This window comes from Apostichopus japonicus, chromosome 9 (genome assembly GCF_037975245.1).
Source record: "Apostichopus japonicus isolate 1M-3 chromosome 9, ASM3797524v1, whole genome shotgun sequence".
Classification (NCBI taxonomy): domain Eukaryota; kingdom Metazoa; phylum Echinodermata; class Holothuroidea; order Aspidochirotida; family Stichopodidae; genus Apostichopus; species Apostichopus japonicus.
The window spans coordinates 11,364,701-11,380,627 of record NC_092569.1 but is presented as its reverse complement, the minus strand read 5'-3'; the positions used below and the strand labels follow the sequence as shown (position 1 = coordinate 11,380,627).

Here is a 15,927-nt window from a genome sequence, read left to right as displayed (position 1 = left end):
AAACCAAGGAGATTATGAGCTCCGGATTGATTTAGTAAGCAGGAATGAAAACTATTACTTTGCAAAGTATGACATTTCAGGATTTCAGATGAGGAAAGTAATTATCGATTGGTCAATCTCGGAGAGTACCAACCTGAAAGTACAGCTAGTAAGTTAATATAGAATTGAATAAAATAACAAAGATTGTTAGGTTTATATCAAATTAATATCATATAAAGAATTACCTTCTGCCATGGCCACTGTGCCTTCTCTCGCAGTCAAGTGATGTACGCAATCAAGGGTTAACTCAATAGAGTGACAAATAAAGAAGAAAAAACGGAACTTTTTTTGTTCAACGTGCTCTATGATATCACACTTGCTTGTTTCACGTTTCAGTTTAGTAAACATGTGACAACTTCAATCAGCTATTTGCAAAACGGTTAGTAAGAATTGTTTGGAAGTGTCATCAATTTCTTAACATTAAATTCCTCTTTTAAGAACCAAAAAATGATTTCTCGTTGTTAGAACTTTTCTTATAATTGATTGATATTCGCATCATTTCACGTAACTTTTGAATGCATTTAGGAACTCAGCGCAAATTAATCATAGAGCGCATGTATGAAAACTAATAAATAATAATAGTCACTCCTCGGCAGTAGATCAAACATTCCTGCAATTACTCGGATATACTCTTACTTGTGTAGAAAAAAAAGTTAAATATTGATGCAAGTCAAATACAATCTTTATGTCATGATATGATCCTGACAAATTTGACAATTTCATAGGTGAGATGAAAATGTAGCCTATACATTCTCTGAAGTAAGGGCCTAATAAGTTTACTATTGTTTTTGTGAAATTTTATGTACCAAACCTGGTGGCAATGAACATTTTGTCTACAACAGAAACATATCTTTTATGACCTTCGACCGTACCAATGCTATTGGTGGGTGTGCAAACCTTCACTTTTGTGGCTGGTGGTATGACAACTGCGAATGTACTAATCTCAAGGTGAAACGTATTGAAAATAAATGAGGTTTAGGTAGAAGAAACATGTGAATGTGGATTATGGACACGATGTGTCTCAAGGTGCACATGAGGAGGGCTGGAGGAAGTGGAAAGGGTGGTGGAAAAGGAAGCTTGGCTGGAGGTTGGTTGAAAAATTCATATCTTTGTGTTGTGAAAATGAGGTTGAATGGGACGAAATTACCACGTATAGGGCGAACCGTGTCAAAACGATTCCGTGTTATGAAGTGAAGGTTGAAGTGTCCCCCACATGCAGTAACAGTTCCCATATTGTTCTCAGTGGATTTGTGACACAAGAAACTGTCTTGAAAGTTGTGTTGTTTTCACCTTCATATTCTCTTCGGTACTATACAGCCAGACTGGTAGAGTTTGACAGGTATGTGTACTTGGTAGTATGACTTGTGAAGTAATACGATTCTGGAGATGTGTAACTTGTAGATTATACACGTGAAAGAAAGAGGACATTTGAAACCACCGTTACTGTACAAACGTTAACACATAAATTATCTCGAGTAGAATGTAATTTGATTACTTTATAGCGTTGACGTCACAAACATAAAGTCTTTCAATACAGCCTTAAGACGATGTGAGCAATGCTTTCAACTGCTTGTATTATCTGTGTTTCTTTGAGGCCCGCTGGTAGTATATAAATTCTTCATATTCCATAATATTCTAACTTTAACGATCACGGTGTCAGCGGGAGCAACTGATACCAACACAGTCGATGGAGTAATCGTTCCGATGGTTGAATTTAAGAAACATTGAATACAGGAACAACAAAAAAGCTCGCGCGGCCTCGCTTTTCTATGTACAATGTAATGTTTATGTTTCAGTAAGTTCTCCGTACCTTCGGTCGCGTGTTTCTTCGATTCTTTGTACATTTAGTCATTCATCCATCCATTTATTGCAATGGATTCGATTACGCGACATCAACTACCTTCCTTATTTTCCCGACGTTTCCTTCCGCGTTCAATCTCAGTCAATACCACATCAATGCAGACATGACACATATTTAATTTTTCAGTGCCTGTAGTTTCAATTCCAAAGAAATAGTAGTGAATGTGTTCATATTTAATCAGACTTCCTTTGCTTGTGGACGCATCACTCGTGCGGCAGAACAGAACGTCAAAAATGTTGTATCACGTGAAAGTTTTTACCGTCATTATTTTTTCGATACTGGCTGATGACTTCCTAATGATTTGCGATGGACAGATGGTAAGTATTTTATGTAATGATTCATCACAAGTGAGCATGATTAGTTCTTATTTATCTTGACTATAAACACTGAACTCAATGCCTCTCCGACCTTTGATATAAACATGATAACTTAAAAGCCAATATTCAAAATTCAATAAATAAAAGCGACGTTTGACATAACGTGTAGAGAAATTTATATCTGTTTAACGTGTCATACCATACGTGTAAACTTGTTAACTAATAAACTGAGGATTGGGGAACTGTGAATTTGTTCTCATGTAACAGTGTCCACGAGCTGACTGTAATAATCAGCAAACAGGTCTCGCAGAACATAAACATAGACTTTAACCCCCCCTCCTGACACACCGCTCTCTCTCTGTCTTATACTTAAAGGCATATTCTGAACAAAACATGTATGAAAGATAATGTTGTTCATGATCCAAAGCAACCCTTCATTTTAAACTGTAATGTCTGCATTTCGTTCCGTTTCACCAAGGTTTACAAGTTACCGAGTCTGTGCATTCACTACAGGCGTCTAACCACACCAGATATTAGTTATGATCGCAACAGTGCACACGGATTGCAAAATTATTTTCTTCTGTTACATGTGCCATTAGGCCAAATATTTAGCCATATGATTGAATTCTTATGAGGTTAATTCCTAGCCCTAAATCTGCCAACGTTTTCTTTTTATGTCTGTAAATAGGAGAAACCGTTCTTGAATTATGAAATTTTCATCAACATATCTAATACAGAATGAGAGTTGGACCACGTGTGATATATCAAATGTTGAAGTCATAATCATCAAAACTAATGTGCTTTCTTTACCACATCAACTACTCGATGTTTAGTATTGTAGCGCCCTACTAGGTTGTAACTAACCGAGCGTCTGTGGGTTCGATAGGGCCGCTGTCGGCCACCCTATGTCAGGATCAATGTTGGGCAATTACAAGTTAACACAACCTGAACCAATAAAACACGAATAAATAAATTGAATTTTGTACTACCAATAAATTTAATACAAAACCACTGCCCACCTTGGGCAGGTGTCTACAAACAAAGTTGTATATTCATTAGAGGTTATCGCAGCCCCCCCCCCCCCCCAAAAAAAAAAGAATGTATCAAGGTGATAAATTAATACTTCACTAATATAAAAAAGGACTAACGAAATTAATGATAGAAAGAAATAAACTGCCCAACCTACACCTTAAGCTGTCCTCTATAATACCAAACTTTTACTAATAACTAATTATAAATCCACATACATCTCAGCTTATAATTTACATAAATACTAATAAGACGTACCTGCGAAAGCCATGGTCAAACGTTTAATTACGAGTTATTAATCTACAATACGTAGGCGTTGCCTCGGGGAAAATTCAACCCGAATCGAAACCACTCACGAGCCACAAATACAAGAATAATCCCGCAAGGTGAAGCGATAATATCTTTTGACGTAAACACCCTGTTTCCAAAATTGTAATGGGTTTTGAGTAATAATTTAAAAGGATTCCTACGAAGGGGAAAATACGCCCACAATATTATAAGGAAAAGGACTCGTACTTGCTAAAACTATAAAAGAAAATTTAACTTACTTAACGAACTGGCCACCTCACTGGGCAGCGGCTGACACCCAAACCATAACACACTCTTAGAAACCATAATTGCCAGTGCCCTAACTTAATACAAATACTGACTCGAAACATCGGATCTTCGCGTGGCTCGAATATTCCACATAGCTATTCAGAAACAAGACTATTGTCACGAGAGCTGAGCAGCTGAAAAGGAGACGGAAATAAAGGAATAAAATAGCATGTGTGAAACTACTAACATTTAACTTTACATATCAAAGCTATTAGATAAAACAGACCCCCGAGAACAATAAAACAATACACACAAACAGTAAAACTACTCCAGCAGTAATGCCACCTATGTACGGAGGCGTCTAAGTGACGCTCCTCCGGGCGTCACACTACCCCTACCCTAATGAGAAGGACTCGCCTTCGAGACTTCAACAGAAAATTCCAAAAGTTAGGTAGTTCCCAATGAAATACCGCAAACACCCAAATTCCGGGCGTCACGGCACCTCTGCTATGGAATTGGTGAATTCATTCTAAATTTGAGGACTTAAATAGCCGACATTCTTTGGAGCCGTTGCTAGATGTTTTGCAAAGGAATTGTCTTACTTGGCGAACAGTTTTGATTCCAAAAAGAGATTTTCCAAAGCAGGAATGGGCAGTATACAATCCCCGAGCACTATCGATAAATTCATTGTGATCCTGAATGTTAGGTTCTGTTCAACTAAGAAGAGTGTTGTAGTAGCCGACATATATCTTTACGATTCTCCATCACATACCTATTACGAGTCTGCACGTTGTTGCTCTTGGTTGACCAATTTAATTGAAGTCGGTTGTGACTGGAATTAATTATCAGTATATATATATATATATATATATATATATATATATATATATATATATATATATATATATATATATATATATATATATATATACATATATATATATATACATATATATATATATATACATATACATATATATATATATATATATATATATATATATATATATATATATATATATATATATATATATATATATATATATATATGCATTTAAAAGATACTATACTTCTTTAGAGCGATGATGAGGATACATGGAGGTCCCCAGAAGCTGCATCGTTGTTCTCTCATATTGATTTTTAGGGACAAAAATAAATTTCAGAAAAAGGGGTTACACTGAAGGTTATCTTACAGCAAGATTTAAGGTATAAGACACCCTAACCTTGACTTGAGTTAGTGTGTAAAATATCCCTCTTAGAACGGTGTATTGAACCATTTATTTTAGTTTTATTATTATATATACTTTGATTATGTAAAAAACAAAAGAAGAAAAGCTGTACTCGTTATCACAACTTTGCCTTTCGAAAAGTTTTGGGACGTGGAATGAAAATAAAAAGATATTTTATAATCACTGCCACATCAGCTTATGCACTGCCATCGGTAATTCATCATATTATTTAAACAACTTTGCTTTAATTTCTTTACCATTAGACCATTACAGAAACGATCATTTGTGCCAGCATTATAATAGAGCGAACTGACGAGATGTATTTTCTTTTACAGTGTTACAAAAATACTACGTATTTTTCAATATTGTATCTCACGGAAGGAAACGGATTGGCAGTGCAGCACAGAATCAACTTTCATTTATAGTAGCATGTTATTGTTCCTGTTCTTTAGCACGAAGCATATCAATAAAAGCCAGGGTTTCGAGTCATCTTTATCTAGCGACGATAAAAACATAGATGCCATAATTCAGGTAGATTTCGGACCATTAGAAGGTCAAGCCTTAATTCATTGTAAACTACTTAGTGGATGTCAGGTTTGAAGAAGAGCAAGGGAGAGTAATATACACGTGAATTATGCATTCGAGGATTTAAGAATATGTTTTATCTATATATAACTTCTATTCTTTACTAAAGCATATCATGCGTAGTACATTCGATTTCTGAATACATGTGAGGGAAGGCAGCGTGTTGTTCCTGTCTTCTGCCCCAACTGACGTTTGATCCTACGTTCCTGTCAATATTTAGAGCAGGCCCTGGCTGATAAGTCGGACAAACGAGTAATGGCCAAGGGCCCACAGCTTTGGGGCACACTGTCTAGCCAATATATAGCCTTTTAATCATGTTTTTTATTGCCGGGTATGCCGCTGGTGCTAACTGATGAATGGTGTAATGGGTGTGTTTGCCCGGGATCCAGATCACGATTAGTCCGCCCCTGATTATTACTTACAATTTCATAAGTATTTGGCTAATATTGACCTTCGTTGACTTCAATTGACCACGTCAGTTTTGGTGTGTTTTGTTAGTATGCTGCAAACTTTGAGCTGATATCCTACATTCGACAAATGTATCGGTCACTTTGTCATTTTGGTAGAACGAAACGGCAAATTTTTGAACATTTGAACTTTAACATTGACGCATGACGTCATAAATGACTGATGCCATGCATAACATACATACCCGGACACAAAATCAAATTTTATGTTTGGATGTCCATTGACCTTACGAGCTTCGGGGCGTTAGTGGCACTATTTTGTGCATACCTAGGTACATAGGCATTCGTTAGACCATGGGCAGTGTTGATCCCTCCAGTTTGAAGTTCGATTCGAAGTATGATTCGATTAGAATTCGAACAAAGACAGACAATGGCTTAATTGAGAGATTTGACTAAGACTACAAATGGATGGATGATTAAAATGAGAGACAATTCCTGAAAGATTTGTATGTTTTTAGTAAATTAAGTGCGATAAGCAAGTATTCACTCGCCTTTCCTACAAAAAAAAATACATCACTATTTTACCAGACACTAAACCAATCAACATTATATGATAATCAGGTAAAATACGTTTACAGGACTTCGCGCCGGATTCAAACCAGTAATTGCAGGGAGCGGGAAGGGTAGCATGCAGTAATCAGGCAGGTTTCTTTCCCTTTTATCAGATCTCATAGGAAGACATGGTAATATTTATGTCGATATTGGATTTGTCCGGCATATCAAGATCCTTGGGTGGTTTAAGGGATGTAAAATTGACATGAAACAAAATTGACACTAAGGATGTTCATCCCGTGCCACTTGTTGTACTTTCTTAACTATTCCACCGCTTCCATTAATTTATACGCTTCCGTCTTTTCCTTCAAAGATAAACCCAATTCATCATGGCAATTCACGTGTGAGAAGAAGCTCTGAGTGTAAGTTCTCTGCTGGAAGTTGTGTTCAAGTGTAACTATAATTTTACTCAATGAATATCATAAGAAATTAAGGTTATTCATTATATTTCAATTAAGTTACAATAATATTCAGACCAATGACAATAGTAGAAACAAAATAAGCAGATTTTTAGGAGCATTTCACTTGTTAGGGATGCATGTCCAGCCGAGGAGTATACTTTATTAGCGGTCGACTTTGGCTGGCAAACTCAGAATTGTTAAAGTGAGGATACAATATGTAAAGCGCATTTTACTGACCAAGGTTGCCATTTCCTCTCTTGATAAAGGAATACATAATTCGGGCTTGAATAACATAACAATTTGATATCTACTGACAAAATAGTATTATAGGGCAATCAGCAACATCTTTGATTGAACCGTTCCTGGTATATTTGAATAATGTTTTAGGTAACGCGTGTTTATACTATCAAGAACCACAATATCCAAGAGATTGCGAAGATGTTTACAACAATCGTTGCGAATTTCAAACTCAAGAATCTGGAGTTTACATGATTCAGCCTGATGATGCACCAGAACCTTTCAATGTGTTTTGTAATAATTCAGTTGATGGTGGTAAATGGACGGTGAGTAGGCTGTAATGTTATAATGGCTGCGGTAGTTCATCTATGCAGTTTATAAAGATTAATTGTAATATATATATATATATATATATATATATATATATATATATATATATATATATATATATATATTTATATATATATATATATCAAATTTAATAAAATAGTTATAAAAAGATACAGGAATTTGATACTTACAAACATATATAATACAATCGTATCAGTGGTAAAATATTTAAGAACAACATTGAAGTGCTGACCACTCCTGGATGCCATTACATGCCATTTTTGCGCAAGATGTTCATCAAAGTGGAAAAAGTGGCCTTAATCGGACTTTATATTTTACATACTTTTACATACTTTGATATATGCGTTTTTTCTTTAAGTCGTCGATTTCCTTTTCATAACGTCCCTTACAATTCCCCTACAGGTATTTCAGCGTCGTGTTGATGGCGCTGTGGACTTTTACCGCAATTGGAATGAGTATAAGCATGGATTCGGTTTCCTACAAAGAGAATTCTGGCTCGGAAACGACAACATTGCTTACATAACAAACCAAGGAGATTATGAGCTCCGGGTTGATTTAGTTAACACGAATGGAAACGATTACTTTGCAAAGTATGACCTTTTCAGGATTTCAGATGAGGAAACTAATTATCGAATGGTTAATCTTGGAGAGTACCAACCTGAAAGTACAGCTAGTAAGTTAGATAGATTTTTCTTTTAATGTGCTCTATGATATCAAACCTGCTTGTTTCACATTTCATTTTGGTAATAATGTACTAACTTCAATCAGATATACGCAAGACTGTAATTGAAGTGTCATCAATATATTTACATTAAATTGCTCGTTTAAAAGCCACAAATGGCCTCTTTTTGTAAGAACTTTTTCTAAACTTGATTGACATTCGAATAATTTTAATCGACTATATGAAAGCGCTTAATACTAGTAATTCATCTGCAGGCGATGAAACATTCCTTCAATTGCTCTGATAACATTTCCTGTGTTGCAGAAAAGTTAAATGCCGATGCAAGTCAAATTAGTTCTTTAGGTCATATGTAAATGTAACTGTACCTTTTGAAGTAAGGGTCTAATATGTTAACCATTGTTTTTGTGAAATCCCAGGTACCAATCCTGGTGGCAATCAACATTTTGTCTACCACAGAAACTTATCTTTTACGACCTTCGACCGTACCAATGATATTGGTGGATGTGCAAACCGTCACTTTGGTGGCTGGTGGTATAAAAACTGCGAATATACCAATCTCAATGGGTTGTACTTCGGCTGTGATGGATGCTACCAGAGTATCGAATGGAGAAGCCTTCCTGGAGGTTGCTGCAATATCAAGTTTACCGAAATGAAGCTTCGCCGAATCTCCCCTTGAGTAACTATTTTAGTATGGCTTACCTGACAGGAGGGATACTGGTAGAACATACTTCCTCGCAAATCCCCACTGTCGGTTATTGAAATATTTTAACAGTGTTTTTTTCAACTAATTAAATAACTATGTGCTTGTTACGCATATAATTTGCTTCATTTAATTAGCTAATGCAGTCGGCAACCCAGTTGTAACAACCAGACCTGTTTTTGTTTTTTTTGTAATGAAACAAGTGTGAATAACTTTATGCGTCTAACTTTCTATAGCATCACTCATGCATGGGAGGGGAAGGTGCATGATGGCGAGCTATACGAGACGCAACGAGATTTTAAATTGAAGATACTTAACGTCAAAGAAGAGTTATATGTGTAAATCTAATGCTAGCTACATAATCTCACTTTGCATATTTACGGGTGACAATCATTTTTCAGGCTGCTAGTATATTTTATATTAAAAAAAAACAATATAAAGCATTCACCTTGATAGGCATTTCACATATAAGCTTAATTAGATCTCGCTTTTCTTGCTTTCTGTCAATCAAGAATACCTAATTGGTGTTACTCTCGAAATTCTGCCTCTACAGCAAAGCATACATACAAAGCAAATTGTGTAGGTAAGCCCAATTTGGAGGGTTTTTGATATATTTCTCATGGTTTGTGGTTCTATGAACATTCCATTGCCATTGCCATTGGAACCGATATATACTCACACATATTTGTCAGAAGCTGAAAGTTTAATAATATTCAGCATTTTAGCAGACCTAACATATGAACTTGGCATGCATACATTTCTGTTTGTTTAGTTAAGCCTTTCATTTCAAACTTTGACTTCAGATTGTAGTAGTTTCCCAATTGTTTTATGCCATGAATATGCAACAACAACATTATATCTGACTCCTTTATGCTACAAAAATTGACATATGAGCTCAAAATGAGGTGAACATGTCCGAACTGGTAAGAGTACCGTGTGTAAAAGCTTAAGTAAAAACGAATTTATCGAAGTTGTTATAGGCCTGTGTCGTACATTAAAATCAGCATGCAAAACTATATTGAGGTTTAATGGATGACATCAACGTTACAAGGTATCAATTAATGTTACCAGTGTGAGATTCCATGAACAGTTTTGTCGACATGAGTTCTGCAGATACTGTTGAGCCCTTGATGAATTTTGACTTTCACAAAAATGTATACATTTATACTCAAAATGATACCTTCTCATGGAAGTAGGAAACTTGTCAATGTTATATTCCTTGGCTATGTTTGTCACAACGATTTCTCATTTGAGCCATGGCGTTAACTAATATCAAGGGGTTTGTCTTACTCAGAATGGGTAAAATACATGATTCCGTTCTTGAAATAAGGTAGGTACAAGGTTTTCATTGTTTTATCGTGTTGACTTCGGATGACTGTTGACCTCCTATACAATCAATAACGTCCCTATCTAATTTGGGTAACCAACATGCAGAATATAAGGGTTGTCTATGATACACTTTAAGAGATATAGGTGATACAAGAAGGCACCTTCCTCAAAGGAGATTAAATGGCATATTCAGTGTTGGAAAACACCCAACTGTCTTCACCTATAAACGAGGACTGAAGAAAATAGTAATAATCATAACAAAAAGTTAGAAGAGCCGGAATATTATTATAAAAGAAGACATTTCGGGGTTTAAAATAAAATAAAAACGAACTGCGAGATAAAGCAATTAGAAAACTGACAAAGAAAAACAAAGAAAGAAGAAAATACAAGCAATACCAAATTTTGGATAATTACAGACGGAAAAAGAATCAAAAAAAGTTAACAGCATCAGCAAAAAAAAGGGAAGAAGCGATTTCCACGCTTACAATGTCAAGAAATCCAGATTTCGAAATGAGGAGGGGTTTGGTGGTTAGCAAAGGTGTGTGTGTGGGGGGGGGGGGGGTGTAATTACAAGAGACCCAACATGAAAGTTTTGTATCGCCTTTATAGGATAAAGTAGAAGAAATGAATTGGCATTAAAGTAAAGTTTTCAAGACTCAGTCGTGCACTGACAAAAGATGGTACATGTCATGATATAGATTATTTTGGGATAGTATAGTAAGAAACTGTTTAACAGGTCAGTAAAATTGCCACACAAAGAAAGAGAGATGCATGTAGCAGTTTAATTTGTGTGTACATAGTATCTAAGTACTTTATCAAGTTTATAAATCTAACTATAATTGCTAATGTTCAAGAGACTGAGTTTAACAGCTGTAAAGCTGTAATAACAGCTGTAAAGACAGAGCGCGAGGATTTTATATTTCAATTACAGTTGTTTGCACCGATTTTGAACTCTAAGTATTATTTAGACCCAAGGACCCATAGGCTAGGGTGGTTGCCTCTTGGTAGCACTGCGCGTCGGTGATTACTGAAGTTTTGTTAATCGCGCGATCGGATGCAAGGCACTGCAATGTTAATGGTAATGGAATTGTCAAGGTGGGGTGTATATACGGGCAAAGGATCCCAATTTCGACGAAATTCCAATATTTCAACGTTTTTCGACAAAATACATTGTTCAATTCCATGCGTTTTTTGAAATTTTGCAATAAACCTGTCATTTCTAGTTACAGTTTTTTTTTTAATTTCTCAATCAAGGGATAATTCTAAAGATTGGGGAAATAGCAAAAGGAAACTTTCTCGTGACATAAAGAAAAGGAAAAATATTTTATTGGGGCACAAGGCCCACCGCCCCCCCCCCCCCCTCACACACACACACACACATCAACCCATTCCAAACCCATTCCCAACCACCCCGTCCGAAAATCTCCTATTAAGCATGAAAATCCTGCAAGGTAGCAATATATTGTAAATATATTATATATAAAAAAATACATATTATATATTAAGAGATGACTAGCATAGAAAATAAAGTAGAAGTAAAGTCGACAAGTAAATAGGTTTACAGATTGGAAGCGTAAACAAAAATAGAGAGCTAGTGCCGGACAGAGGATAGGGAAAGCTGGGGGTGGGGTGGGGTAGTCCCGGCCCTGGCAATACCACCATTCCAGGAGTAAATTGGGAAGAGTGGGTCCAGGAGCGAATATTTTAAGGTGTCTCCCAACACCCACCCTCCCAGCTCTCCCAGTTCTTGTGTACGTGAAGCTTATAATACCTGATAGGTGCTGGACGCAAACGACTCACGTGGAGATAATTATAGTTAAAACCCCTCCGTATTTATGTTGTAATGGCCATGTTGCTCTTTTGAACTGATTAAATTTTTGCAATTTATTTCGTTTCCCAATTAACTGTGATTCCCAATTTAAAACATTCATAAATATATTTGTTACAATATGCAGTGTTTGAACAGTTCAGTGGAAAAAAAAACACCAAATGGAATTATTGATTTATCGATACTGCGCAATAACATACACGCTCGTCACTGTTACATGATATTGACTTAAAGAAAGACTTTTCAACCACGAAAAATACACAAAATAGCATTATTGATCAGTTTTGCAAAGTATAACTTACTAAAATAGGTAAAATTACGTCATACTACCAATTTGCGCTCTTCACTGTTAGGAAAGAAAATAATATTACCAATCAGGATTTTTGCAACAAAAAGATGGCGCTAGATAAGTTACAGTTTTTGTCAATATATTTAATATAAAGATTGTACCTGTAGGCTTCCGTAGATAGCAGAATCCTATACACGATTAACTGACCAATTAATAAATAGCCAGTAAGATTGACAAGCGCAATAACCCAATTACAGCCGGTCAACGCTCTCTACATTGTTATTCGTATAAGATAACCCCGCCCCACTGTCTATGCACCCCTAATAGTTCCCCGTATACTAAGAACAAAGGCGACCTTGTCCACCGGACTGTTTACATAAAGCTTCGTCAGCAAAAACCAACTCTCGCAGCCAACAATAACTGATACTTAAATTACACACACTAGGGACCTCCCAGCTTAAACATTAAAGTAAGAAACATTTTAAAACGGTAAAACGGAAAAGAAGGTTGCTTCCTCGTAACAATAGAAAAAAAATGTCACTAGTCTATTTTTGGCGGGTTTGGAACTCTAGATGTCAGCTTCTTAGTCATCTTCTAAACCCACCGAGCAAACGGACGACACTTAAGCACTAACCAATTTAAAATTGGACAGCATACAATTTGATCGATCCTACACCTTGAACCATTATCGTGGGTTTGGGGAGGGGGGAGGGTTGGCGGGCCGCGGGGCAATCACATCGACCAATGTTAATAACCCTGCAGTGACTCATCCCTTTTTCTTGAATTTGATAAACGTTATTCTCACAGCTATGTATTGGTGGCTACGGTAGAGGCTAAAATCCTTCAAACCAAGAGAAACAATCATAATTTAAGTTTATAATAACAGTAGCTTGTTTTAAGATGAAACCCATTTTACAACAATAACTTATGCATGGATGTATATAAAACACCACTTTATCATAGACTTCTATTTTTTAGAGAGACTTTAAAATTGTGTAAAGTTCCATCCAAAATGAATAAAACCACCAAAGCTAATAAAGCCTTAGAAAAACGATAATTTGAGATATAAATATAACGTTTCACGAATTGTTCCATATTTCACATAAGGCATCCGGACGTTTATTTCTGACTTCTGCACGGCTTCTATATACATCTTTGGAAACCTTACCTTCTGTTTCTTAAGGTGCCAAATATATAATAAAAATTACAAACATTTAGTGTACGTATAAATGTAATATTTGGAGAGAAGTAGTATGTGCTATATGATGTGAGTGTTACAATTGAATAATATATGTTTAAGGTGAAGCCCAGGAACATAATTACACCATTTTTGAAGTGTTCGCACCGTAATCAAGTGAGTCCAGAGACCTTATATCTACTGCAAGTGAGTGTCACAAACCGGGGAGGGGGGGGGGGGGGGAGGAGGCAGCATGATGACAGCTGCGATCCTCGATCGTTTTCATTCGAGACACTGGAACATTAAGCTGCTTCAGATATTGTTCTCATTCACTTACTTCAACTGTTATTAGATGGTATTCCATTAATATGTCTCACACATAGTTCTGATGAAATTTTGAATAAATTGAAATGTAAGAGACAACCAAATTTAATAGTTAGCAAACTGTTTATCTTTTACAAAAAGCTCTTGTTGCATAGTACTTTACTCAGTACAATCTCATATTCTGGTTCGCGAGATCAAATAAAATGCCAACAAAAAGTCAGGCGCTGGAACTTCTATATAAATTAAAATATATCGTAAAGCATATGGTTGTGTTGACAATGTACATCTTTTTATCAGAACACATAGTGCATTTAAAGGCACCTTCCTGCCCCCCCTAACAACCCCCTTAGTCAGAGAAGAACTTTTCAAGTAGCGCACCTACTAGCCTCCATATTACACCTCCCAATCAAATCCAATAATTAGCTTTATGAAAGCAAGGTTTGATATCATATTTTATCGAAGAGTAGGCCTATTGTTATTTTCAGAACATTTTTCACAAGCCAATACATGAAAAAGAAATTGTCATATAATTGAAAAGAACAATTCTTCTAACAAACTCATTTCAATTTTTTGTTACAAGTTTTGATATCATAGAAGATATAAAGAGAAGATAAAAAGAGTTTTCATTGCAGATGGAGTGGACGATATCATGATGAAACATTGGTATTGTATCTTTGCTTCCGTTTCCGTTGTATTTACCAATTTTCGAGAGTCAGTGCCAAGCAAAACCTTAAGGTTTGGATGTAGTAACGTTGGGGAAATGACCAGACGCCGTTTACGAAAATTAACTGTCGCCTAGTTAGATGTTTTAGAGGCAACCACGCAGACGCAAAATCTCGTTGACCAGGGAGTAAAAATCGCCCGGCGCCTGCTAAATGTACGGCTTTTAGGTATACCACATTGAGTAGAAGAAGCCTGTTGTCTTTGATAGAGATCAATCTGTATGCTGAATGCAAGAAAAGTTTCCATCTCGGTCATCAGCTGCCAATGTGAATATTGTTTGTCATATCTCAATGCTTTTTAGTGCACTACTTAGATTGAAGTATGTTATTCATTCTGGCGATACGCTACAGACTTGTAGGTCACATTCATATAAGATTATTCATGTATCATCATTGAAACCACAATGCAGTTTGGTTGTCGTTTTCATCATGGACACATGGAGTTCAGAAGGACATGTCTCCCATAATGAGGGTGAAATTCTATTCGACCTTTCATCTCAACATATATATATTAAATTATGAGGTTAATATTTAATATTCAAATTATACTGTCATCTTAAAGATTGGTGACCTTCTAAAAAACACTATTATTGTCTGAGGTATAACACTAATGTCACCATCAGTTCTACGCATCAATTTGACAAGAATGTTAAAACTCGCGATTTTGGTCGAAATTTAGCCAAATCATAAGGCTATATAAAAGCTTTACAAAATCTCCAAATACAAAGGAAAAATCAAGCTTATCATATTTCTCATGTTGTGAGTGAAATTCTATTCGACTTTTCATCTGAACATTTATTATATTATGAGGTCAATATTTAATATTCAATTTGGAACTGTCTTTTTAAAAATTATGGACCTTTTTTAAACAATTTTATTGTCCTAATTGCATCTGATTGTCTGATTTATATGATATTCGCTCGACCATATTATTTACTGTATTTGATCTGAAAGATTCGATTTAAGTATAATCCTAAAGTGGAGAGGAGTGGCAAGGATGACTAGCTCGCTCCGTATTATTAGAAAATAGCAACAAGCGTAATGTCGCTATATTTTTGTTCAATGATAATAATTTCGAATGAAGAACAGTTATTTGTAGTCTCCACTGCTAAATTGCAAAACTATCCGAATTTGCCATGCTTCATCTTTTAAGATACAATTTAATCATATCAGGACTTTTTCATTACTCTGTTTTCCTATAAACGGATACCATAGTTTGTGGTAATTTTTACTTTTGTTGTTATTATTCTTTATCCATAACGTTCCAGGGC

The 15,927-nt window shown here is 35.8% G+C and overlaps 2 protein-coding genes across 2 annotated transcripts in view; one reads left to right on the top strand and one right to left on the bottom strand.

Annotated features, from left to right (window-relative positions):
* Positions 1-15,927, bottom strand: part of LOC139974541 (fibrinogen-like protein A) — a 49,214-nt gene that overhangs the window by 30,613 nt on the left and 2,674 nt on the right. The gene's annotated exons all lie outside the window — the stretch shown is intronic.
* Positions 1,897-11,538, top strand: LOC139974537 (fibrinogen-like protein A). The gene is made up of 5 exons (XM_071981748.1): positions 1,897-2,217; positions 6,930-6,978; positions 7,405-7,580; positions 8,008-8,278; positions 8,704-11,538. The coding sequence occupies exons 1-5, from the start codon at positions 2,062-2,064 to the stop codon at positions 8,961-8,963; spliced, it is 912 nt and encodes a 303-aa protein (XP_071837849.1). The 5' UTR covers positions 1,897-2,061; the 3' UTR covers positions 8,964-11,538.

Coding starts and splice junctions, on each gene's coding strand:
- LOC139974537 (XM_071981748.1), top strand. CDS start 2,062: ATGTGTTCATATTTAATCAGACTTCCTTTGCTTGTGGACGCATCACTC. Junction 2,218..6,929: donor TGATTTGCGATGGACAGATG/GTAAGTATTTTA, acceptor TTTCCTTCAAAG/ATAAACCCAATTCATCATGG. Junction 6,979..7,404: donor TGTGAGAAGAAGCTCTGAGT/GTAAGTTCTCTG, acceptor ATAATGTTTTAG/GTAACGCGTGTTTATACTAT.